General features: G+C 46.1%; 1 protein-coding gene across 1 annotated transcript in view; it reads left to right on the top strand.

Annotated features, from left to right (window-relative positions):
• The window catches only part of CC2D2A (coiled-coil and C2 domain containing 2A), a 92,220-nt gene that overhangs the window by 54,307 nt on the left and 12,141 nt on the right, over positions 1-25,772 (top strand). Inside the window, exons 15-21 of the mRNA XM_048509582.1 lie at positions 1,572-1,749; positions 4,733-4,889; positions 7,251-7,398; positions 9,082-9,220; positions 11,720-11,923; positions 14,941-15,033; positions 16,196-16,207. Of these exons, the coding sequence (XP_048365539.1) occupies positions 1,572-1,749; positions 4,733-4,889; positions 7,251-7,398; positions 9,082-9,220; positions 11,720-11,923; positions 14,941-15,033; positions 16,196-16,207 (931 nt within the window). The remainder of the gene's footprint in view (positions 1-1,571; positions 1,750-4,732; positions 4,890-7,250; positions 7,399-9,081; positions 9,221-11,719; positions 11,924-14,940; positions 15,034-16,195; positions 16,208-25,772) is intronic.

A 25,772-nucleotide genomic window follows, 5' to 3' on the forward strand; every position in this document is an offset into this window, starting at 1 on the left:
GGGTTGAAGGGCAAGGAGATTGTAAGCCCCTTTGAGTCTCCTTACAGGAGAGAATTGGCGGGGAGGGGTATGAATCCAAACTCTCATTATTATTATTATTATTATTAAGATTTGAGTTCCTGTATCTTTGGGGGGTTTCTGAGTGCATAACTCCAATGCAAAGTCACATTGCAGGCAGCTTCTGAAATCGCTTTGGTAATGTTTGAACCTCAGTTATCACATCTGGGAGGTGGGGTCGTGTTAATGTTGCTTTCTCCAGCATCATTGCACGTTCGCTGTGCTGTTTCTGTCTTCGCCTCTGTCATTTCAGTGCTGATTAATTGCTTAGAAAGGGAGCGTTTGGAAGCGCCAACTGCCTAAATAGCCCAGATTAATCTAATTTCATCACAACTGGAAGCTAAGGCCCCTTCCACACATGCAAAATAATGCGTTTTCAAACCACTTTCACAACTGTTTGCAAGTGGATTTTGCCATTCCGCACAGCTTCAAAGAGCACTGAAAGCAGTTTGAAAGTGCATTATTCTGCATGTGCGGAATGAGCCTAAGTGTGCTTCCAGCAGGCAGGGGCATGGCCAGGTCTGACCCTGCAGGGCAAAGCGGGGGGCAAACACAAGCGTGGTCAGGTCACAGTCCAGTGGGTCAAGGCACGGGAGAACTGAGGAGCAGGCTGGGGGTCAGCAACGAAGCAGGTACACCTCGGCGACAGGTAACACTCTTGTTGCACCCAGGCAGAAGCAAGCTCACAGCAAGGCTTATATAGAGAGGGCTATGCAAAGGTGTGGTTGATAGTAATACCTGCAATACAATACTACCACCTACACCTTTGCATAGCAAGTTCCACCCAAACACTTACTGATTGGTTCCCCACCCTGGGACATGGACAATATATACCCCAATATATACAAACGGAAGGCAGAGATGGGTGCGGGCAACTCTTAACAGAGAGCCAATATACCCATTAGAAGCCTCAAAGAACTGTTGGAAGTTGTTTGAACATACTGGCATACTGAGGAAGACGCACAAAAAGCGTTCTATACGCGCGAGACGTTTTTATGTAGAACCTACAGAATTGGAATATGGACTATATGGAACTGAAGCTTTGTTTCTGAACAAAGAATTGAATGGACTAAGTGAATTTCTAAGAGTTGGAAGACTTATGCTGTATCTTTAAGAACTTTGTCAGAGAAATAAGGAAATGTAAATACAAATAGAAGTGTTAAGTTGTTTAATTATATGTAAGATCAATATATAAGATTGGACATAGCCAGAGTGCAACGTGTGTATTTTTGAGTTTATTTGGGCAATATATACCCCAAACATTCCCTTCCCTCTGGACACAGTGTGTAACAGACTTCCCTCTGTGATACACCTCTGAAGATGCCAGACACAGATGCAGGCGAAATGTTAGCCAGACCACGGCCACACAGCCCAGAAAACCCACAACAACAACGAAATTATTCTTGTTTCCAGGAATAGTACACACACTGCAACTTCCATTTCTCTTGAGTCACCGCCAGTTGTTGAAGATGAATACACACATTATTTCAGACAAATTTCAATCTATTTTGCAGGGCTGAAATTTCCAGACGTGAAGATTTAAAGAAACGGTCTCTGTTTTCAAAAGTCCTTTTTAACTCCAAAGAGGTGTCGCGGACAGTTTCCCGGCAAATAAACGTAGACTTCAGAATTCACTTCGGACAGATTTTCAACTTGCAAATATTCAACTGGCCGGAGAGTTTGAAATTGCAGGTAGGCGATGTTTCTTCCAGGTACCACCAAACAGAGTCACAGCCCCAGACCCTGAGCGGGCCAGCCACAAATTGTTTGATGTTTACCTTGGACCCTCAAGCTCATTACAATTCTCTAAGCTATCAGCCTCCATCCAGCAGTGGCGTAGTGGCTAAGAGCAGTGGCTAAGAGCAGGTGCACTCTGATCTGGAGGAACCGGGCTTGATTCCCAGCTCTGCCGCTTGAGTTGTGGAGGCTTATCTGGGGAATTCAGATTAGCCTGTGCACTCCCACACATGCCAGCTGGGTGACCTTGGGCTAGTCACAGCTTCTTGGAGCTCTCTCAGCCCCACCCACCTCACAGGGTGTTTGTTGTGAGAGGGGAAGGGCAAGGAGATTGTCAGCCCCTTTGAGTCTCCTGCAGGAGAGAAAAGGGGGATATAAATCCAAATTCTTCTTCTTCTTCTTCTTCTTCTTCTTCTTCTTCTTCTTCTTCTTCTTCTTCTTCTTCTTCTTCTTCTTCTTCTTCTTCTTCTTCTTCTTCTTCTTCTTCTTCTTCTTCTTCTTCTTCTTCTTCTTCTTCTTCTTCTTCTTCTTCTTCTTCTTCTTCTTCTTCTTCTTCTTCTTCTTCTTCTTCTTCTTCTTCTTCTTCTTCACCTGTCTGGAATGTGCTTGTGTTACTAGAATTTGGATTAGTAAACTGCTTTCTTCCTTTCCCTCTCTTTTCCTTGAGGTTGTGCATTAGTAGAGTGGACTTTGGGGGCTGCGCTGTGTAGTTGGGTAGTTCTGTCTTGCGGCAGAGTACCTAACAACGTACGGAGTATTAAAGAATTTTTTCTCTTGGCATTTTTCAATGCCTTGCTGTCAGCCTTTTTGGAAGGCAGATATCTTTGCATACCCCATGTGCAGCGGGTGTGTCCATACCAGATGGGAAATGTCGAGACTATGGAGCATGAAGTGGCATAGTGCCAATGGGGTGGGGTGGGGTGTGACGCCCCGGGCACATGCCTGTGCAGGGGTATGGAGGGGGCGTTCTGGGGTGGGGGCAGGTGGGTGGGTGCGTGGCAGGGGTGGAGGATGCAGACATGCCCTGGGCACAGTTCCCCCTTGCTCTGCCCCTAGGAGCATGCATGGCTCTTATTACAGTAGCATTCACTCACAATATGCCACCCCAATACTAGCAAATTCCCCGGGAAGGTCAGACCAGTTTTATAGCTCTCTCCTTCTTTCTGATCTTTCCTTGGAAATAACATGTAACGAGAGCAAGTATCATAGGTAACCAGCTAGTTCATAAGGCTGGATTATAATGATATCGTCAAACTCCCTTGTTGATCGTAGTATTGCACTGCATTTTTCTAGGTTTTAACTGATGTATCTGCTTTTATATAAAAATAAAATGAGCTGAAAATGGGATATTTCTGTGGGGTAGCCTCAGTGGTGGGATCCAAAAATTTTAGTAACAGGTTTTTAGTAACATGATTTTTGGACCTAATGGAATTTCTAACGGAAAAGCAGACCCAATTAGTAACCCCCTCTCGGCACACACAAATAATTAGTAACCCACTCTCGGGAACTGTGTGAGAACCTGCTGGATCCCACCTCTGGATAGCCTACTTATGCTCAAGGGGAAAAAGGAAGTTCTGAGTTGGAGCCAATAGAAACCAGAATGGCTTTACTTGTCCTGCATGTTCCTTCAAGTGTTGCTGGCAGATGCTGCCATTTACTGATCAGACTTGGGCTGAAGCAGTGATATGGGATACAGCTAAGAAATTGTAGATTTGGTCAAGGATCCAGGACATCCCTCTTTGTAAGAGGAACCAAAATCACCAAGGGCTCTCCTGTGCACTCACATGCCTGCCTTCCTGTCTCTTCCCTCTCTCACCTTTATTTCAGTGATTGCTGCACTAATTACCGGTACCCCTTGAGTCCCTTATGAGACAGACCCCCGATCCTTCCAATAGGCAATAGTCTAGTTCTCTTGTGGACGTGGGCTGCAGCACTTTAAATTTCAAGTGGGACTTACAGGATGCGCTGCTTCTCCATTCAAAAGAGGGGATATAAATCCAAAGCTCCCTCCTGCCTCCCTCCCTCCCTCCCTCCCTCCTCCCTCCTGCCTCCTCCTCCTCTTCTCTCTTCTTCTTTCTTCTTTCTCTCTTTCTTTTCTTCTTCTTCTTCTTTCTTTCCTTCTTCTTTTAACTTTCTTTCTTTCCTTTCTTTTCTTGCTTCTTTCTTTCTCTTTCTTCTTCTTCTTCTTCTTTCTTCTTCTTTTCTTCTTTCTTCTTCTTCTTCTTCCTCTCTTTCCTCTTCCTCCTCTTCCTTCCTCTTCTCCTCCTTCGCACTCCTCCTCTTCCTCCTCCCCCTCCCTCCCTCCCTCCTCCTCCTCCTCCCTCCCTCCCCCTCCTCCTCCTCCTCCTCCTCCTCCTCCTCCTCCTCTTCTTCTTCTTCTTCTTCTTCTTCTTCTTCTTCTTCTTGTTAGTGTGGGTGTTAGTGTGGGTGAGGGATTTGGGGGTCTGGTGGTTGAATCCCACCTTGCCAGCAAAGTTTTTTGTGCCCTCCTGCATGCGCTTTTTTGTGGCATTGGTTAAAAAAGTAAAGCTCAAATTGCTTCTTACTGGTTTTCTTTTTAGAGCTGCCCCAACAAAGGGATCCTGTCATCCACTTTTATGTTTGGAACCCACAACCTTAACTCTGCAATAATTGGGTTCTGAACTGAGGAAGGAATATTCCTCTTCCTCCTATGGATTTTACAGCTTATTGGTAGGGTGTGATCCCTGCCCACAACTCTTGGCATAGCCATTGAAGGATTTCCTGCTAAGTTGCTATTTTAATCGGCCATTACAAGCCTTCTCTTTTCAGCGATGCAGTAATCTCTCTGGCTTTTGCTAATCCAATCCAGAAACGCAGAGCTTTCCTTGCTGTCCTGAGCAAAATAAGCAAGAAATGTTATATAGATTCCCCTGCGCTGTCTGGAAATGAAAACCATCTATTTCCTTCTCTGCCACAGATTTATGAAACAGTCGGTCACAGCAGCACGAACTTGTTGGCTGAAGTGTTCGTACCGATTCCTGAGACCACAGTTCTGACTGGGGGAGCTCCCATTGAAGAAATAGAATTCAGCAGTGACCAGCGTGTGGTTTTGGACCATGAAGGCGTGGGGAGTGGTACGGACCATGTTCTGTTTCTTAATTTGCGGTGGACCTGTTCTCTCAGTTGGAGAGTCCAGACTCTTGGAACCCTGTTGACCGCATTTAAAATCCAATCAGACAATTGCCAGCAGTGAGAAGTTTTTATTTTAATTGCAGTTAAGAAAGACTTTGAAAAAGGTGCACAAGCTACTGTACATTCAAAATCCAAACATTTTATAGAGATGCACATGCCTATCCAATGGCTACCAATCTTGGCTACCAATCTTGATCCTCCTTGATCTCAGATTGCAAATGCCTTAGCAGATCAGGTGCTCGGGAGCAGCAGCAGCAGAAGGCCCTTGCTTTCACATCCTGCACGTGAGCTCCCAAAGGCACCTGGTGGGCCACTGGGAGTAGCAGAGTGCTGGACTAGATGGACTCTGGTCTGATCCAGCAGGCTAGTTCTTATGTTTGTCCAGGCGCGGGCGGAGCGATAGTAGCCGTCCCCGCGCCTGGACTGAAGCCGGCGATCCTGAGGCCGGCTGGGCAGGGGGGTTCCTCGGGACCGGCACAGAAACGCGAGGATGCTTCAAAGAAACGAAGCTCCGTAGCTCTGGCCGTGCCCGGAGCGCAGCTGAGCCCGATCGGCTCGGCAGGGACGCGCTGCAGCTGGGCAGGGGGACGGTTTTGATTCTGGGAAGGGGATTTAAGGGAGAGCAAAGGGAAGCTCAGGAGCTGCTGCCGCTGCAGCAGGGTGTGACGTGGGAGGGGTGTGGAGTGGTGGAAGGGCCAGACAGCTCGTGAGGAGGGTGCGTTGGGAGGGTGTGCCAGGGCCACCTCCTGGCAGGCAGCAGTCGCTCGTCCAGTGAGGCAACTGGGTGTGGCGCGTCAGCTGTCTAGCCAACTCCGGCCGTTAGTGAGGCAACTGTGGCGGGGCGGGGCCTGACACGCGGGGGGGGGGGGGTTAGGGAAGAGACAGAGGGGGCAGCCTTCAACACCAGGCGCCCTGTGGGCTAAATTGTTTCTTGGCCCCTCGGGCCAATTGGAAAAGAACATCTCTGGGGAGGACAACCCTCAGGACAGGGAGGGAGGGAAGGCTCCATCGCCCAAGGGCCCCGCGCAGGGAGGGGAAGCGCCACAATGTTCTTATGTTCTTATCCATTGTAACGTCATCATAACACCACCTTGCACATGAAAAGACAAAGGAAGCCCCTAACAGGTTGCTTCATGGGATCCATGTTTAGAATATGGGAGGGAAAAGGGGGCTGGAGGTGGAAAGGTTACTATGCAAACAAAGTTTAGACCTGCTTTATTCCACTTAATTGTCACATTTTCATTGCTTTGCAGATTCATAGAACAATAGCTCAACTTTTATGATCCGTGCCTTTATCTGTTTCAGGGAGGAAACAAGCTTACTAAGCTGTGTGCCTACTGTATTTCAGAACAACCTTTGAGCTGCTAGAGAGGAATGTGGTAATTTTGTTCAGCCAGAGATATAATTCATGCATTCAGCCCAGCCTGTCAGACAACTTATGGTTTCCCTCTCCCACCCTGGACAGGTAGCCAAAAGTAAGACTGAGGGTCACAGCTTGAGACAAGCACAATAAGAAGTTGTCTTACTGAGCCAACGTGGTGTCGTGGTTAAGAGCAGGTGGACTCTAATCTGGAGAACCGGGTTTGAGTCCCTACTCTCCTCCACACGAGTAGCAGACTCTTATCTGGTGAACTGGATTTGTTTCTCCGCTCCTGCATTCCAGCTGAGTGATCTTGGGCTAGTCACAGTTCTCTCAGAATTCTCTCAGGCCCACCTACCTCACAGGGTGTTTGTTGAGAGAGGGGAAGGGAAAGGAGTTTGTAAGCCCCTTTGAGGGGGATATAAAGGGGAGATATAAATCCAACCCCCCTCCTCCTCCTCCTCTTCCTCTTCTTCTTTTTCAATACCAATATGATATCATATATGATATATGATATTTAGAAAGCATCTTAATTGTGCATTGTGTTTTGGTTATCAGTTAGGAACCCAACATTTTGTTCTGCTAGGTTTCTAAGAGTTTGACTTTCCAATGCATGCATGTCGGGTGTCTGAGGCTCATTCCGCACATGCAGAATAATGCACTTTCAAACTGCTTTCAATGCTCTTTGAAGCTGTGTGGAATGGCAAAATCCACTTGCAAACAGTTGCGAAAGTGGTTTGAAAACGCATTATTTTGCGTGTGCAGAAGGGGCCTTTGTCTGTAATGAAATGGTGAAAGAGGTGAAAATCACTCTCCATTCCCTCAGCCAAAAAAAAAAAAATCTGTGGGATCCAGTACTCTCGTGTTTTCAAGTGTCTGTTGCGGTTCTGCCCTGTTACAAAGTGATTGCTTCATTTGATATGTGTTTGATCTCTTCTTGCAGGCGTACCATTTTCATTTGAAGCGGATGGCAGCAATAAAGTCACCTTGATGACATCCGGCAAAGTATCTTGCAGCGTTTCCTGGGCAGTCGGAGAAAATGGAGTTCCCTTAATTCCTCCCATATCACAGAAAAATGCGGGGTTCTTCAGGTAATGAACATCAACAAGTTTATGAGAAACTTTTAAAAGCCTATTTGGGTGCTTAGGCAAACCATTGTCACGATAGCCGGTGTGGTGTAGTGATTTGACCAGGAGTGCCAGAAACCCAGGCTCAAACCCCTGCTCTGCTGGTGAGCCAGCTCAGAGACAGACTAGAAGCCACAAAGCTCACTGGGCCCAGCCCCTCTCTCCTTTGCTTTACACCAGAGGGGATCAACCTGTGGTGTTCCAGATGTTCACAGACTACAATACTGCATGGGCGGGGCTCTGTAGCCCTCCAGAGCAACGCTGGATGGGACTGTGAGTGGAGGGGAGGGGGAAAGCAGCGTCTTCCCGCCAGTACTGTTTGCAACACGCTGACGGGAAGATGGTGCTTTGGAAAATCCTTGCTTGTTAAGCGAGGTTAACAGGGGCTGCTTCATGCCGCTCCCGGGAGGCAGCAGCGTCTCCTGGGCAAACAACAGCCCAGGGATGGCGTTTTTGCCACTGCCACTGGGCCGCTGTATTAACGCCCGTGCAGAAAGGGCCTCTGAAATCAACCAAGGTTGCATGTAGCCATGATAGATAGATAGATAGATAGATAGATAGATAGATAGATAGATAGATAGATAGATAGATAGATAGATAGATAGATAGATAGATAGATAGATAGATAGATAGATAGATAGATAGATAGATAGATAGATAGATAGATAGATAGATAGATAGATAGATAGATAGATAGATAGATATTTATTTATTTATTACGGCCTTTAGACCAGCCAATAGTTTAAGATCAGAGTACATGTGAATACATAGCATTCAATTTATACAAAAATATAATATAAATTGTAAAATCCATTATAAGATCTATTGATAAATAACATTAATTTCAGGCGTTATTACAGTCCTCGTCACACAGTACAGCTCTTTGTCTTAATAAGGAACTACGCTTGTTGTGTACCAGTATACAAAATTTAGCTACCTTCTGTGAAATGGCGGAAACACGATCTTCTAATAGCATTCTTACAGAATTTGTATCTGAATTACCTATGAATGGATATACACGACGAGTTAACAATGGTTGGATCACCAGCTCCCTTTCACCTTCGTGTAACTTGCAATGCAGTAAGATATGTGACCCTGAGCCTCACACACAGGTTCTCCTGTGCCTGCAGGTAGCCATGTTTTTCCAAAGCAAGACCTCAACACAAAAAGCCACGGGACACCTTTCATTAGGGCGAATTAATATGACTCAGGACCTTTACGTTCTCCAGAACTTGAAAATTAGCCTCTAAAGGAGAGGCACGCATCAGGCAGAGAAAGGATCTTTTCAGCTAAACATTCGGAAGAACTTTCTGACAATTAGGTTCCTCAGAGTTTGGATTTATACCCCACCTTTCTCTCTTGTGAGGAGTCTCAAAGCAGTTTACAAATTCCTTTCCTTCCTCTCCCCACAACAGACAACTCATGAGGTAGGTGGGGACCTTAGGCCAGTCACAGTTCTCCCAGAACTCTCTCAACTTCACCTACAGCGTGTCTGTTGTGGGGAGAGAAAGGGAAAGCCACTTTGAGACTCCTTGCAGTAGAGAAGAGCAGGTATAAATCCAACTCCTCCTCCTCCTCCTCCTCCTCCTCTTCTTCTTCATCTTCTTCTAATTGTGGGCTTTTTCTTCCTGCGCAAAACCATTTCAGTGCTGTAAAAAATGTGGACGCCATTGCCTCTATCGGCACCTCAGGATTGACAGACATGAAGAAACTCGCCAAGTGGGCAGCGGAGACCAAACTGGACCCAAACAACCCGAGCAATGCGGCCCTGATGCATCTGATAATGGTAAGGATGTTTGGGCAAAGTTGGCACTGAAGTAGTGTTGCCAACACGTTGGCTTGAGGAACTCCGGGACAACTGAGGACAGAGTGCAGGGAGGGGAGCAAGCTCAGCTGGGGCTTCATACCGAAGTGCCTGCCCTCTGAAGGTGCCATTTCCTCAAGGAAAGCTGATCTCTGTGGTCTGGAGATCCCAGCAACTCTGGGAGAATTCCAGGCCCCACCTGGAGGGTGGCAGCTCTACACTAAAGCCTGAAAGTTGCAGTTTCTCTCTCAGTTTTTCAAAGGGAACCACAGAGGTAATTTCCTGCCCATCATAAGCAGAGTTGTGGCTCTTAAGAACATAAAAACTAGCCTGCTGGATCAGACCAGAGTCCATCTAGTCCAGCTCTCTGCTACTCGCAGTGGCCCATCAGGTGCCGTTGGGAGCTCACGTGCAGGATGTGAAAGCACGGGCCTTCTGCGGCTGCTGCTCCTGAGCACCTGGTCTGCTAAGGCATTTGCAACCTCAGATCAAGAAGGATCAAGATTGGTAGCCATAGATCGACTTCTCCTCCATAAATCTGTCCAAGCCCCTTTTAAAGCTATCCAGGTTAGTGGCCATCATCACCACCTCCTGTGGCAGCATATTCCAAACACCAATCCTAATGCTATATAGAAGTGTTTCCTTTTATTAGTCCTAATTCTTCCCCCCAGCATTTTCTAGTGGATGCCCTCTCTGGAAAGTTCTAGTGACAGTGGTAAAGAGAGAAACATTTCTCTCTCGGTCAACATTTTCTACCCCATGCATAATTTTTATAGGACTTCGATCATATCCCCTCAGATCGCCTCCTCTCCAAACTAAAGAGTCCTGCAAACGCTGCAGCCTCTCCCTCATATAAGGAAGGTGCTCCAATCCCTCAATCATCGTCTCATTGCCCTTCTCTGCACTTTTTCTATCTCTTCGATATCCTTTTTGAGATGTGGCGGCCAGAACTGAACACAGTACTCCAAGTGCGGTCACACCACGGCTTTATATAAGGCCATGACAATCCTTGCAGTTTTATTATCAACTCCTTTCCTAATTATCCCCAGCATAGAGCTTGCCTTTTTCACAGCTGCCATGCATTGAGTTGACATTCCCATGGAACTATCAACTAAGACGCCCAAATCCTTTTCCTGGTCTGTGACTGATAGCACTGACCCTTGTAGTGTGGATGTGAAGTTTGGATTTTTTGCCCCTATGTGCATCACTTTGCATTTTGCTACATTGAACTGCATTTGCCATTTCTTAGCCCAATCACCTAATTTATTAAGGTCCGCTTGAAGCTCTTCTTTGTATCTGGATGAGAGTGCACAGATCTGCACATCTGATGGAATATGTTTATGGGATATTGTTGGTACCTTTCCTTTTTGCTTATTATTTCACAAATCCATCAAGGCATTTTGTTTGAACAAGTCTTGTGTGGGCCAAGGAAAACACAGCATCCCTACCCCGCCACACGCATACACGCACAAACCCAAAGCAGGCTGTTAAGATGCTTGTAATATTTCCCTTGTCCTTCTGGGCTGGAAAAAAAAGGGTATGCAGGCTGCTGTCTCATAGTGGCAAGTTGCCATGGTGACTGAAAGGAACCGCCACATTCAGAGGCAGTCAACTTATTTATACCAGTGCCAGGAGTCAATATCATGGAGAGGCCTTGGCCTCTGTGCCTGTTTGGTGGCCATCTAGAATAGGAGTGGCCAACCTATGGTGCTCCAGATGTTCATGGACTGCAATTCCCATCAGCCCCTGCCAGCATGGCCAATTGACCAATTGACCATGCTGGTAGGAGCTGATGGGAATTGTAGTCCATGAACATCTGGAACACCATAGGTTGGCTACCCCTGATCTAGAATTACTGGCTAACCATAAGCATAAGCATTTTATTGTCATTGTGCACGCACAACGAAATTTACAGCAGCATTCCTCGATGCACACAATTTCAGATTCATACCCCATCCTCACTTTCCCCTTCCTCCACCCATCCCTACACAGCCCCAAACACATCAACACGAAGCCGCGGAGTTTAGCATAGCCACAGCTCTAGAGTAGAAGCTGTCTCTAAGCCTCTTTGTCCTAGTTTTGATAGGCCTGTATCATCTGCCGGATGGTAACAGTTCAAAAAGAGAGTGGGCTGGATGAGACGGGTCTCTCAGAATATTTTGGGCTTTCTTTAGGCTTCGGGAATTATAGAGTTCTTCCAAGGAGGGGAGAGGGCAGCCGATAATCCTCTGTGCAGTAGTGATCACCCTTTGGAGCACCTTCCTATCTGCCACTGTGCAACTGGAGAACCATACACAGATGCAGTAGGTTAAAGACACTCTCTATAGCACAGCGGTAAAAGGACACCAGGAGTTTTCCATTCAGTTGTTGTTTCCGTAAAAGTCTCAGATAGTCTGGTCCACCAGAGCTCTTCTTGCGTTCTTATGACTTGGAGCCTGAGAACTGTTAAATCAAATCGCCGAACTTGCATTTATCCTTTAGGTGGCCACCAGTGGAGACGCTTCAGTTCCCGACTTCTTCCGGCTGGAGCAATTGCAGCAGGAATTTAATTTTGTTTCCGACGATGAATTTAACAGATCCAAAAGATTTCGACTTCTTCAGCTCAGGAATAGCGAGGTGGCTGAGTTTCGAAGTTATAAATTTGTTCCATTGTTAGAAAGAGAAATTAGTGAAAGAATTTTCCAGGTAAGGACTAATCTAAATTATTGCCCTTAATTCAATTCAGTATGACACTCGTTTTCTCATTGTTTGGGTATTCTGCTATGAAACAACTTGGGTCCATTGGATCTTTAACACCCACCCACCCCCTGCCGCCACTGAAACTAGGAATGTGCAGCTAAAAAAAAAAGTATTTTTCAGATCTGGATTTCATGGAGCCGAAAAATATCAGCATTCCTGGTTTTCTAAGTTCCTTTAAAAAAAATTTTTTTTAATTAAAGATTAGATTCATATTTGTACAGTAAAGATAAGATTTACAATTGTCTCACTGTTTCTCTTACAAGAAAATTGCCAGGGCTTTACATTCACAATATCTAATTGTACATATCTGGAGCGTTTCATCGATTACATAATATCAACCGTTATATAAAGAGTGGATAACCCGTCAAATTTGTGAGACATAAAAAGAATTATCGTATATATGAAAATATAAGAAGGAAATTAAGCAGGTGTAGGTAGAGAAGAAGAAAGCGTGAGCTAGCAAAGAAGATCAGAAGGAGATAAGAGAAAAGGAAAGATCAGTAAGAGAGAAAGAAAACCTGGTTTTTTAGGTTCCAGGTACAAGTTTGGTATTCTGCTCACAGTTTTTTCGGGATTCAGATATTGTTCCACTCCATTATCTTTCCAGAAAGATGGAGGGGCTTTTCTTTGAGCTAATCACACCAAAAATGCAGCAGAGCTGTCCTTTAAACAGTCCCCAAATTACAATTGAATTGGCTGAAAGGGTCCGATTCTGAGTCCATGAAAAGGTTCCCCCAACCATCTTCTATTGTTCACCTGGGGGCAGGGGTGGAGGCTCTGCTTCTTCAGGGCAAAAAACAGCCGAATTCACAAGATCATTCAAAACAACTCCTGGCCAAAAGCCTCTCCAACCAGACGAACCCAAAGAACCTTCCATTTAGCCTTTATTTGGCATAAAGAACCCAAAGAACCATGGAATCCCAACAGAACCACATGACAGCGTGGCAAACCTCTAACACCAAAAATGTGCAACCTGAGAATCCAAACCAATGTCCAACCAGAGAATCGTCCAGGCAAAACAAAATAGGACTGCTGTTGCAAGTCCAGTAAATGTCACGGCCAGTGTACAACCTGAGAAAAGAAAGCGATGTCAAACTCCAGAATCCACCATGAAAAGCAAACCCTGCAGGTGTAAAGGTGGCAATGTCCCCAGACCAATAAAACCAATTTAAAAGGACAGCATCAAAGCCAAGCTAACTTCACAAGCGAATGCAATGTCTGAGGAAGACACAGGCAAACTGGAAAAATAAGAGTTCTTTAAAACTCTGGCTCTCTGCATACCTGGTAGTTCCTGAATATTTCTGAGACTTTTCAGGACCCATTTCCTGGTATCCTGAAAAATTCCAGTCACCATGTAGAGACCAGTGGCGTATCTACCTAGGGACAAGGGGTACCCCTTGTCCCCGGGCGCCACTCTTCTGGTCATGTGGTGGGGTGCAAAATCGGCCCCCCACGTGACCAGGAAGTCCTGCTGCCTCGTCATTTTCAGTGCCTCGGCCCCATCTGTGTCAGTTAGGCATGCAAAAACGACAAGTCCTGCTGCCTCCAAGGAAGTCCCACCCCTTCCTACTCCCCAAGCCCCACCCTCTGCCTCAATGCTTATAAAAGCAGGTCTCTGAGGCCGGAACTGCAGTCTCTTCTGGCCTGCCCGGAGGGGAGGTCAGAAGAGACTGCAGGCTGCTGGTGTGGAGCCCAGCTGGCAGGGGGAGTCTGTGGGGGAGGTGGCCACCCTAGACCTTGCCCATGTTGACATGGGCAGGGTTGAGGGCAGTGCGGGGTGGAGCCTGGGGTCATCAGGGGGCAGAGCTGGGGGGCAGAGCCTGGGGCTCTGGGCGCCATTTACCCCGGGTATGCCTCTGGTAGAGACCCAAATATATATATGAAAAATACCGATAAGATATTTTTTGGATATATGTATTTGCATCAGGTGTATGTCCAAATACACAACTGTAGCTGAAACAGAGTTCAGAAGCTAGAGCGTTGCCTTCACATAATTAGTTCGTATGGAAATATTTAGAGATCTACTTGTAAAATTTCCAACCATCTTTTTCACTTAGATCTTTCAAATGTGAACAGATGATTCCTTTTCCCCTGTTCCCTCCACGCAGAAAACTGAAAACGTGTTTGCTTTTAAATGCCATTTTCTTCCACCAAGTGTGTTGATAATCTGCGATCTTTTGTATCTTTTACTGAGTGATGGAAGTTAATATTGGATAATCAGTGAAACTTTGGATAGTTTGGGTGGAATTCCAGTCATTGGATCGGACCCATTGCGATATCTCAACTTCTGCTAGAACCCCTTGCATGTGTAGAAACACAAGAAGAGACCACAGTTGCTCCTTGAGTTGAATCAAACTCTTATCTCCTCTTGTGTTTCCACTTGTGTGTGATCTTGTGCAACCAATTTTGGTGCACTGTAATTGTTAGGGGGAAGAGCTAGGCGCTATACACAATCTTGCAATGGCGCAATGGAGCAGCAATGGCGTAGGAGGTTAAGAGCTTGTGTATCTAATCTGGAGGAACCGGGTTTGATACCCAGCTCTGCCGTCTGAGCTGTGGAGGCTTATCTGGGGAATTCAGATTAGCCTGTACACTCCCCAGCTGGGTGACCTTGGGCTAGTCACAGCTTCTCGGAGCTCTCTCAGCCCCACCCACCTCACAGGGTGTTTGTTGTGAGGGGGGACGGGCAAGGAGATTGTAAGCCCCTTTGAGTCTCCTGCAGGAGAGAAAGGGGGGATATAAATCCAAACTCTTCTTCTTCTTCTTCTTGTGCCATCAGAATTTGCACTGATTCTCATTCTGGTTTCCACTTCCTGGATCCAAGCCACAATCTCCGGGAGAGATTAAAAACAAAGTGGGGGGGGGGGGGGGATGAAACGTATAAGTTCTTTAAGTTGTCCCTGTATTTGAAGGCACTGCGAGTGACAGTTGAACTGCATATTTGGGGGGCATTTTCCTCTTAGGACTATGAGAAAAGGCTGCAGGAGAGAAACATTGTTGACACAAAAGACCACCTGGATGCACACAGAACTTTAGTCGCAAAGTACCTCCAAAAGGTGAGAAGGAAATAGTTTCTCCTGTGACAGTAAAATGTTTATTTTGATAAGAAGTCTGCATTTCAGATTCCTTGTGGTACTGTTGTATCGTTTTATGAATTCGACATGTATTATACTTAACACAAAGATCTCATCTGTAAGTTGACAGCAATTGCTGCGAGCCTCCTTCAGTGTAATTGATATTGGGTTGTACTATATGCACTGATCCCCCCCCCCCATAATTCACATAGAAGAATAGAGTTGGAAGAGACCCCCAAGGGCCATCAAGTCCAACCCCCTGCAATGTAGGAACACACAATCAAAGCACTCCTGATAGTGGGCCAGTCACAGTTCTCTAAGAACTCCCTCAGCCCACACAGAGGCAAGCAATGGCAAACCACCTCCAAACGTCTCTTCCCTTGAAAACCCTACAAGATCGCCTTAAGCCGGCTGTGACTTGATGGCATTTTACACATCCAGTGATACGAAACAGAAGTCTGTAAAACTAATAAACCTCCATAGAGCATCTCTGGAGGCCCCGGAAAAGCCAGACGTTCACTTTACTTTACAAAGTAAACTAGGGTCGATTCCGCACTTGCGTTATCGACCTAAGTTCGAGCTGCGTTTGACCTAAGTGCTCCGCACAACCACTGGGATCGACGTGGTTTTGTACCAGCTTCGCCCCGTGTAACGGTCACATTTCCGACACCAGTTGGGAACGACTACTTTTTCAGGGAACCACGCTCGAACTCAGCTCGATTCCAGTAAAGTGCGGAATCTCTGGTGCCAGGAGTCCCCCATTCAGCCAATCACAGCTGAGTGTTTCGGGCATGCGTACAGCTGGCCAATCAAAAAATGCCACCTTCGTCCCTCCATTCCTGTGGCAGTTTTTTTAATAACGTGTGTGGGGATGGACGGAACATGGCCGTAGAACAGTAGCCAATCAGAACGGAGCAGCGAAGAGGCACAGGATGATCCCGCCCTCCGAGCTGGGTTCAAGCTGGTTGCAGTGGGGAACAACAATGGCTTCGACCTAGGTCAGTACCCTTCTCAGGGAACTGGGTCGAACCTATTTTACTCGTGCGCGGAATCGCCCTAGGATCCAGGGCATCTGCCTTTGGTTTGGTAGCTGGCAAATGGATGTGATGGTTTTAGATTCAGAGGAATGGCTCTTCTTTTTTAGGTGAGGGAATCTGTCATAAACCGGTTTCTGATGGCGAGGCACCATTTTCTTCTTTCCGACATGGTACACGAGGAAGAAATCCTGAGTCTTGGGTAAGAAAGAAGATGTACAGCTCGATCACAACAGCGAGTGTCACAACAGCATGCTTGAAAATCAGTCGTGGGTTTTGCCTTTTGTTTCCCCCCCCCCCCCCCAACCCATGTTCAGCCTATTATTCTCTTTCATTGTTTTAAATGATAGGATTTAGGCAGTTCTTGTGAACAGCTCAGCAAACATAAGATATTTGGCTGTTGCAGAATTGCGTGGCATGTTTAAAAGTAACTTAGGTTTTAACAATCTTCCTCCTTCAGTAACTTAAATTGCCTAGTGAACGTCGTGGTGGTGACATCTAAACAGCTCTGCAAACAGAAGATATTTGGCTACCACAGAAATGTGTGGCATGTTTAAAAGTCACTTGGATTTGACAGTCTTCCTTCAGTAACTTCCTTCAGTGACTAGCCCAGGGGTCTGCAACCTGCGGCTCTCCAGATGGACTACAACCTCCAGATGGACTACAACCTGCAGCTCTTTTCATGGACTACAAATCCCATCAGCCCCTGCCAGCATGGCCAATTGGGCTGGTGGGATTTGTAGTCCATGAACATCTGGAGAGCCGCAGGTTGCAGGGGCTGGCGAGATTTGTAGTCCATGAACATCTGGAGAGCCGCAGGTTGCAGGGGCTGGTGGGATTTGTAGTCCATGAACATCTGGAGAGCCGCAGGTTGCAGACCTCTGGACTAGCCCAAGGTCACCCAGCAGGCTTTCACCTGCTGGCAAAAGACACAGTTCAAGGGAGACCCACCCACCCTGGGGGGAGGGGAGGGAGCCTGTCATCTCATCGTGGCCCACCCATCCTGAGGGGAGGGGGTCTGGCATCTGGTCGGGGCCCACCCACCCTGGGGGAGGGAGAGGAAAAGGAGGGGTTATGATGAGCAGTTTGTTTGCTTTACGTTGCAAGCCAGTGCAAGGTGAAAAAGACATGTCCAAGGCATGGGTTGCCAACTCTGGGCTGTGAAATTCCTGATGATTTGGGGTGGAGCCTGAGGGGGCGGAGTCTGGGGAGGGCGCTTAGCCAGAGAGCCCTCCAAAGTGGCTGTTTTCTCTGCAGTCTGGAGATACGCTTTGATGGCTGGAGAACTCCAGGTTCCCGCCCGGAGGCTGACAGTCTTATGGAGCCATAATGCAGAGTCTTCCTTAATGCAGAACATCTGAAGCTGCTGTAACTCATTTCCGCTATCAGAAAATGGGGCTGATCACTTCTGTGCAGTGACTTTATCCTCTTCCGCACATGCAGGATAATGCACTTTCAATCCACTTTCGCAATTATTCGCAAGTGGATTCTGCTATTCTGCCCAGTAAAATCCAGCTGCAAAGTGCATTGAAAGTGGATTGAAAGTGCATTATTCTGCATGTGCAGAAGGGGCCTTTATGACATATCACGAACCTTTAGTTCTGTAGTAGGAACCAAAGCAGCACCATCTGGTGGATATTCAAGCCCATTCAGTTGCCAAAGGCGAAGTTGCTTGCGGTGTTTTGTTAATGAAAAATGCCTGTCTCTGCATTCATGAAACTTTTGCAGAGTATTTGTTTGAACAACGTGGCCGTCGCTTTTGAAGTTGTGACTGTGCCTGCATCTAAGTGGCTCTTGTTTATGGGAAGCTGGTTTCCTCTGTTTATATTTTCTTCCTGTGAGTATTCCTGGCTCTTTGCAGTGAGCCAGCAGAAAGGCGTGGCCCTGCTCCGAGGCGCTTCAGATCTAAATGTTGAGTGCAGCCGATTCAGAAGAGAGAGGAGGGGATGGTCAAAGTGGAGAAGTGGGAGAAGGACGGCCGAATGTTTCAAGCTAACTGTTCTTTGGAAGCTCAGTATTTTGAAGCCATCTTAGTATTGAAGGTGGACCTGATGCTGTCTAGAACAGTGATGGCAAACCTTTTCGAGACCGAGTGCCCAAATTGCAACCCAAAACCTACTTATTTATTGCAAAGTGCCAACACGGCAATTGAACCTGAATCCTGAGGTTTTAGTGTAGAGAAAACGGTTGGCTCCAAGGCACGCATTACTCGGGAGTAAACTTGGTGGTCGTCGGTGGCTTTGCTTTGAAGCAACTGTGCAACGCTTTGAATGGGTGAATCACAACCCTAGGAGGGTTTAAAAGCAAGCCCCATTGCCAGCAACTGGGCTTACTCCCAGGTAAAGGATTGCGCTTTAGTTCTTCCCATGAAAATCAGTGGGGTTTAACAGCACTTAACAGGGTTACCTACATGTCGTGCCCAGCGGCCCAGGCCAGCCTAGATGTGTGTGTCGGGGGGGGGGGGCAATTTTCTGCCCCCCACATGATGAACTTTGTGCGCACGTGCCCACAGAGAAGGCTCTGAGTGCCACCTCTGGCACCCGTGCCATAGGTTCGCCACCACTGCTGTATAGCTTACCAGGGCTCACTTTTCTAAGCCCATACACTGTTAAGAAGGTACATCGTGATGACTCGAAAGTCTATGGCGCTCCAGGTGTTCATGGACTATAATTCCGATCAGCCAATTGGCCATGCTGGCAGGGGCTGATGGGAACTGTAGTCCATGAACACCTGGAGCGCCATAGGTTGGCCCCACTGCTCTAGCATGTCTTCTTCAATATTGTACAAGGCTCAAAGTGTAGACTATCCATTTATCTGGGGAAAGAAATGTTGGCACAACTCCCTCCCTCCAATACTTTTGTACAGTAGGAGTTAAGAGTATTGGAGTAAAGCCTGGGAGACTGAATCCCCATTCTACCCCAAAAGCGTGCTTGGTGACCTTGGGCTTCTTGCACCTTCTCAGCCTACACTACCCACATGGTCGTTGTGGATGTAACTGAAAAGTGGAGTACCTGCACGGCACTTTGGGTCCTCCGTAGAGAAAAGGTATAACTGAAGCGACAAAAGGTATAACTGAAGGTATAACTGAAGCGACAAAACAGATCAAATTTTAGAAAGGTTGAAATGTGTGAACTGTTGGGGCAGTGTTTTAAATAATCCCACATATCCTTGCTATTTTTTAATTTACAGGTCCCTACAAGCTATTTTAGGACTGCCCAGCATCTTGGACATATCTGTACTCTGTTTCTCATAAAGATGATAGTTCAGTCAGTTGAAATACAGCAGCTGAGAAAGGTGAATACTGCCACATTAGAATATAATCCTGAAGAATTTTACCCATTTCCTTTGTCAAAATCATTATTTTGTGCATTGTTGGACATGGTACTTTGATACAAGAGCATTTATACCAAAATGTATGTTTGCTTTCAAACAGAGAGGAGAAAGCAGGGTTAGGTAGGCACTAGGACCGTGGTGGCGAACCTTTGGCACTCCAGATGTTATGGACTACAATTCCCATCAACCCCTGCCAGCACGGCCAATTGGCCATGCTGGCAGGGCCTGATGGGAATTGTAGTCCATAACATCTGGAGTGCCAAAGGTTCGCCATCAATTTCTAACCCTAGCATTATCTGATTTAGCTCAAGATATGACCAAAAAAAGGTTTGCCCATATTTTCATTCTTATGAAAAAATATTTTTTAAAAGTAGTAGGGATATTCTACACTCCGTTGCTGTATTAGCCTTTGCCTGAGATTCGTGCTCCCTGACTTCCAGGTAACAGTACTCCAAAGTTTCCTATCATTAAACGCCATATTCAAATGTACTGTTCATCTTTTCCTGTGGACATCTTGGGCCCAGAGCAGTCCCTCCAGAGGTAACTCACATCATTGGAAATTGTAGGTAGTTCACTCTCGCAACTGCAATTGCCCGAGCAGCTTGATGGCGTAGTGGCCGTAGTGGCTAAGAGCAGGTGCACTCTGATCTGGAGGAACGGGTTTGATTCCCGTTCTGCAGCTTAGCGAGTTGTGGAGGCTTATCTGGGGAATTCAAGATTGGCCTGTACACTCCCACACACCACTAGCTGGGTGACCTTGGAGTAGTCACAGTTCTTTGGAGCTCTCTCAGCCCACCTGCCTCACAGGGTGTTTGTTTGTTGTGAGGGGAAGGGCAAGGAAGATTGTAAAGCCCCTTTATCTCCTACAGGAGAGAAGGGAGATATAAATCCAAACTCTTCTTCTTCTTCTTCTTGACAGTCTACAGCAGGGATGGCCAGCCTATGGTGCTCCAGATGTTCATGGACTACAATTCCCATCAGCCCCTGCCAGCATGGCCAATTGGTCACGCTGGAAGGGCTGATGGGAATTGTAGTCCATGAATATCTGGAGCGCCGTAGGTTGGCCACCACAGAATAAAGGTGTTTCATTCTGTTCATCCCACCCAAATATGGTTTTTTTTTACTTTTTGCTTCCCTAGCAGGGAACTCAAAACAACACTTTTGTTCTCGGCTCCTCCATTTCCTCCTCAACATCCTCTTGAGAAGTAGGTTAGAGTGACAACACAAGATCACCAAATAGCTTCCACAGCAGGCCCGGGAGGGGTTGAACCTGGATGTCTCAGATTCTAGCCTGACAGCTTAACAATGCAATGTCACCCCCAGGGAATGAAAAAAGCTGAAACACCCAAACAGAAATAAAACCAAACATTTAGGAATTGGAAGGCAGCCATCAGGCACAAGGGTCTTTTTGAATGGATGTTTAGACGTCACCTGTCAAAAGAATATTTTTATATATAGCTGGATATAAGAGCACAAATTCCTGAACTATTAAAGACAGCCACTATTAAACTCAGCTAGCTTTTTAAAAGAAAATGACTCTGCCACGGAGGGCAACAGCCCATCAGTTGATGTTATTCATATTAACCACATGGAATCTCCATCTTCAGGAGCTATTTCCACAGCTGGAGTTTGTCTTCAAGCCCTGCTTTTGAACATCTAGAAGACTCTGGCTGGCAGCTGCTATAAAGGCAGAATGTTAACTAAAGGGACCTTTACTCCAATATCGAAAGGTAATTTTCATGAAAACGAAGACACGCTCAGAGCAACTGTGTGTCCTGCCGGGAAGTTTAAACAAAGCACAGATAAAGCAGCCTATTTATTCCCAGCACAATGCGTTTTCAAAATTAGCCTCTTCCATTCACCTCATTAATACACTCTTGCCTGAACCAACGGGCTCAGCTGAGCACAGGCACAATAACATTGAACCAATTTATTGTAGTCCCGCTATTAGTTACCTTGGCATATGTATACACACACACACACACACACACACCCAAAGCTGTCATTTTTTATTCCAGCTTGCCAGATTAAGCTACGGGCACATTTGTAGAACATAAGACATAAGGAAGAAAGTACAGATGCATCTATTTTCCTTGCAAATCATACAACTGCTAACCTTTGCAAACAATAGATTTCTAGCTTTTAGTGTAGAGGCCCCAAATAACCTTTAAAACCCCAGAATCCCTCATAAATAAAAACAAATGAAACAGGTGCTTTCCATTTTTCAGTTTGAAATGTCTTCTACCGGATATTTTCATGGGCTTGGTTCACCTGAGCTGAACGCAAAATATCACATACTTGTCTCTTTTCTTAAATATTTTGGTGTCAGCCTATTTCTGGACAATAAAATCAAAAGAGACAGTTAGCTTATTCAAGGTGTGGAGGAGAAAATCTGCATTGGTACCGACCTTATTTATCCAGGAAATGTGTGACTGGAAATGGTCACTGTGGGATTTGGCAAATCTGGGGGCATACGAAAACGGGTTAATCCAAAAAGAAACATATCCTAAGTGGAGCCTTGCTTCAAATATCATGTGCAGCATGTTCACATGCTTCATATTGAAACAGGAGTTCCGGGACGTCAACTTGGTATTTGAATTAGGACAAAACAAACCTGTCACCACACAAATTAGATTGGAGAACCCCAATTGGGTCATCTGACTTGACTAGATTCTGTTTTTTCTCATAGCTAGCCAATAGGAAATAAGATTTGAGCCAGAACTAAAGGAAGCAGATTAACCTTTTTTTCCCCTTGTACAGTTTCCCAATGCTCTACGCTTCAGGAAAACAGGGCTATCAAGATGCCCTTTGGAGTACAGTATAGGGTAGCTTTACGACCATGACTTTATCTTCCTTCTGCCTTATCTCTGCTACAAAACACCCCACTCCCGATGTTACTGAGCTCAGAGAAAAGAAATCACTATAAACATAGTATCTATGGTGGCAATCCACTTTTACTCTGGGAAGGCTAGACCCAGAAGAGATCTCTTTCATACTTGCCCCCTCACCCCTCGCCAATCAATGTACATGTTATAAGTAGAAATTCTGGTCTACATGCATTTCTTATACCAGTTGAACACTGATGGCTGTTTTTAAGGTAGGGTGAAAATCTGCCAGTGAAGTTCAGTGCCTTCCCCCTCAGAGAGAGAGGTTAGAATTAAAATCGGTGTACACTGTCTTCTTTCAAAGTACTTGCTCAATCTCTGCATAAAGGGACCAGGAAGCTTCAGAAACACATGTAAAGTGTATGCTACCTTTGAGCACCGATATATCCAAAAACAGATAGGGATATCTGTGATGTAATTCTCCATTCACTGCTCAAACACCTTCTCCATATGCATTTTTCAGGGTGGAAAGGTGATGAAAATACGTCATCAGAAGCAAGCTTTCTCTCAAGAATGCGTGCTTATTCTGGAAGCGTAAGTTTACTGTGGTACTTAAGGGTAGCTCAGTGGTGGCGAACCTATGTCACTCCAGATGTTCTTGAACTACAATTCCCATCAGCCCCTGCCAGGCATGGCCAATTGGCCATGCTGGCGGGGAGACTGATGTGAATCCCATGGCTATCTGGAAGTCTCCTGGGATTCCACCAGCCAATAACTATTTAACTAGATAATTCTATTTTATATTTCTTGGCTCTTCTTGCGCTTCATTAAAGCAGCTCAGATGGTCCAGAGGGGCTGATGGGAATTGTAGTCCATAACATCTGGAGTGCCAAAGGTTCGCCACCACGGTGCTAGATTAAAAACCTGTGTTATATCAAATCAACCACTAGAGGAAGCAAAACACATGCGGAACTGAGTCGTCACCCCCCCCCCTCAAAGAAACAAGAACTTGGAACGGAGGAAAATGAGAACGCAGGAAAGCCCTGAGAATCGTCAGTTGGGAAATTGTCGCCTGTGAGGCGGGAAAGCACACCACAGGTGCCCAATGCTGCTATTTCTGATGCTACTACATCCTTTTTAAATCAAAGCATTGAAAGAATTTCTGAATCAGTGCTTGGAAAAGGCCTGACTGACTTGTATGCAGGTGAAGTTGAGAAAGCAGCCCACATGCGGGATCTCTTCACCAGGTGAAACATAGCTAATCTGTGTTGTGTCTAGGACAGTGGTGGCGAACCTATGGCACGGGTGCCAGAGGCGGCACTCAGAGCCCTCTCTGTGGGCACGCGCAAACAGAGTCCCCTCCCCCCACATCTAGGCTGGCCTGGTCCACTGGGCTCGATTATTAACATTAAACCTAAGACCTAGTTTTGGGGAAGCAGTGTAGGTAACCCTGATAAGCGCTGTTAAACCCCACTGATTTTCTTCGGAAGAACGAAAGCGCGATCCTTTACCCGGGAGTAAGCTTGGTTGCTGGCAACGGGGCTTGCTTCTGAGCAAACCCTCCTAGGGGTGTGATTCACCTGTTGGAAGAGTTGCACGGTTGCTTCAAAGCAAAGCCACCGACTACCATCAAGCTTACTCCTGAGTAACGCACGCCTCGGAGCCAACCGTTTTTTATAAACTAAAACCTCAGTATTCAGGTTAAATTGCCGTGTTGGCACTTCGTGATAAATAAGTGGGCGTTGGGTTGCAATTTGGGCACTCGGTCTCGGAAAGGTTCGCCACCACTGGTCTAGGATTAGGGCCCTGGAGATTTCCTTGAATCACACCTGATTTCCAAACTATAAAGATCAGTCTCCTTGGAAGAAATGGCTTCTGTGAAGGAAAATTGTCATTATCCCCCACTGAGGCCCCCCTCCTCCACTAACCCCCCCCTCCCCAGTCTCCCCTCCCTAAATCTCCCAAGAATTTCCCAACCCAGAGATGGCATCCAATAGACCAGGGGTGGCCAAACTATGGTGCTCCAGATGTTCATGGACTACAATTCCCATCAGCCCCTGCCAGCATGGCCAATTGGCCATGGGAATTGGCTGATGGGAATTGTAGTCCATGAACATCTGGAGCACCATAGGTTAGCCACCTTTACAATAGACAATAGGAGTTGATTTGAAAAACCTAGAACCCACCAGAGATCTGGTTGTGAAGCAAAACTTAAAATGTTCCCATTTGCAAAAAAAAAAAAAAAACCCAAAAAATTGTTAAGGAAGCATTCAGTAGTGACAACAGAAAGTTTCAAATAACAAGGTTAAAATATATTAACATCCAAAATGCATAAGAAAAACAGGGAGGCTACAGGATAAATATTAATCTACCTTTTTATCCACCTCCCTTCCAAAAGGCTGTTGGGCAACCTTGACATGCAGGTGGTTACGATATATTCCTGTGCTGGTTACACTATTGGTTTTATCTGTATCTTCTAAAGCTGAAACGCAAACATGCAACTTACCTATAAATTACATCCACAAGGGATATTCATCTCTCTCTACCACCGTGGTGGCAAAACCCACACCAAATGTGCTTTACAAATTCTGCAACATTTGCACTACAGAGCTTCAAAGAACCTGGGAACCATTCGCACCTTCTTGCAGGAGATCTGGTGCCAGGGAATTGCCAGGGAGGGGAGAGGGAAACAGGGAGAGGGAAACAGGAAAGCATTTACAGGAAACATTTTCAATTCTTACACAGCAAGACATCTGGGCACTGACAGGCTTGGTCCTGACAGGTATATGGATTGGGGAGCACCAGCAATCCAAGCCTGAGATGTGTCCTCTTTTCCAAGTTTGACAGCCAAGAAGACGAGAAGCTGCTCCAAGCAGCTGAGAAGTATCAAGCGGAATGTCTGCTGAGATTTCCAAGCCGCCAGTGCCTTCCGACCGTCATTGACATTAACGGGAAAACGGTCTTCGTTACTAGATACGTCAAACCTCTGAACCCACCAGAAGAACTCCTGCAGCTCTATGCCAACAATCCCCAGGCAACATCTGTAAGTGTTATTTTGTGGGGGAATATAAAGATCATTCTGTTATGCAAAGAGAGATCCACCAGTTCAGGACATCGTCAAGATGCCCTCAATGGTAGTGAACCAGAGAGTCAGTCTTATGTCCCTAGAAGGGCTCGAGCTTTGAAAGAACACCTCCAGGATATGTTTTGTTAATCTGGTAGGGGTAAGAATCCTTGTCAAAGACGGAGAAATTTGAAGCATGATCTACCTTGGAAGTTCTCCAGCACAGTAGTACCTTTGCTTGGTCCCCCGTTACATAGAATTGCGCTGGAGAACTTCCTTCTGTGTTATGTGTTGTCCATGTGACAGTTTCAGTTGGATGTTTTAATGGGGAAAACCTTGTTTCCCTTGTATCGTGTTCCTTTTCAGATAGCCCTATAAAATGTACTTAGTGTGCGCCGTGTTTGTTTTGCTGCCAACTGAGGCTGCTGTATAAGGTCTAGAGCATAGGTGTCAAACTCGCGGCCC

The sequence above is a fragment of the Sphaerodactylus townsendi genome, linkage group LG10, assembly GCF_021028975.2.
Source record: "Sphaerodactylus townsendi isolate TG3544 linkage group LG10, MPM_Stown_v2.3, whole genome shotgun sequence".
Lineage (NCBI taxonomy): Eukaryota > Metazoa > Chordata > Lepidosauria > Squamata > Sphaerodactylidae > Sphaerodactylus > Sphaerodactylus townsendi.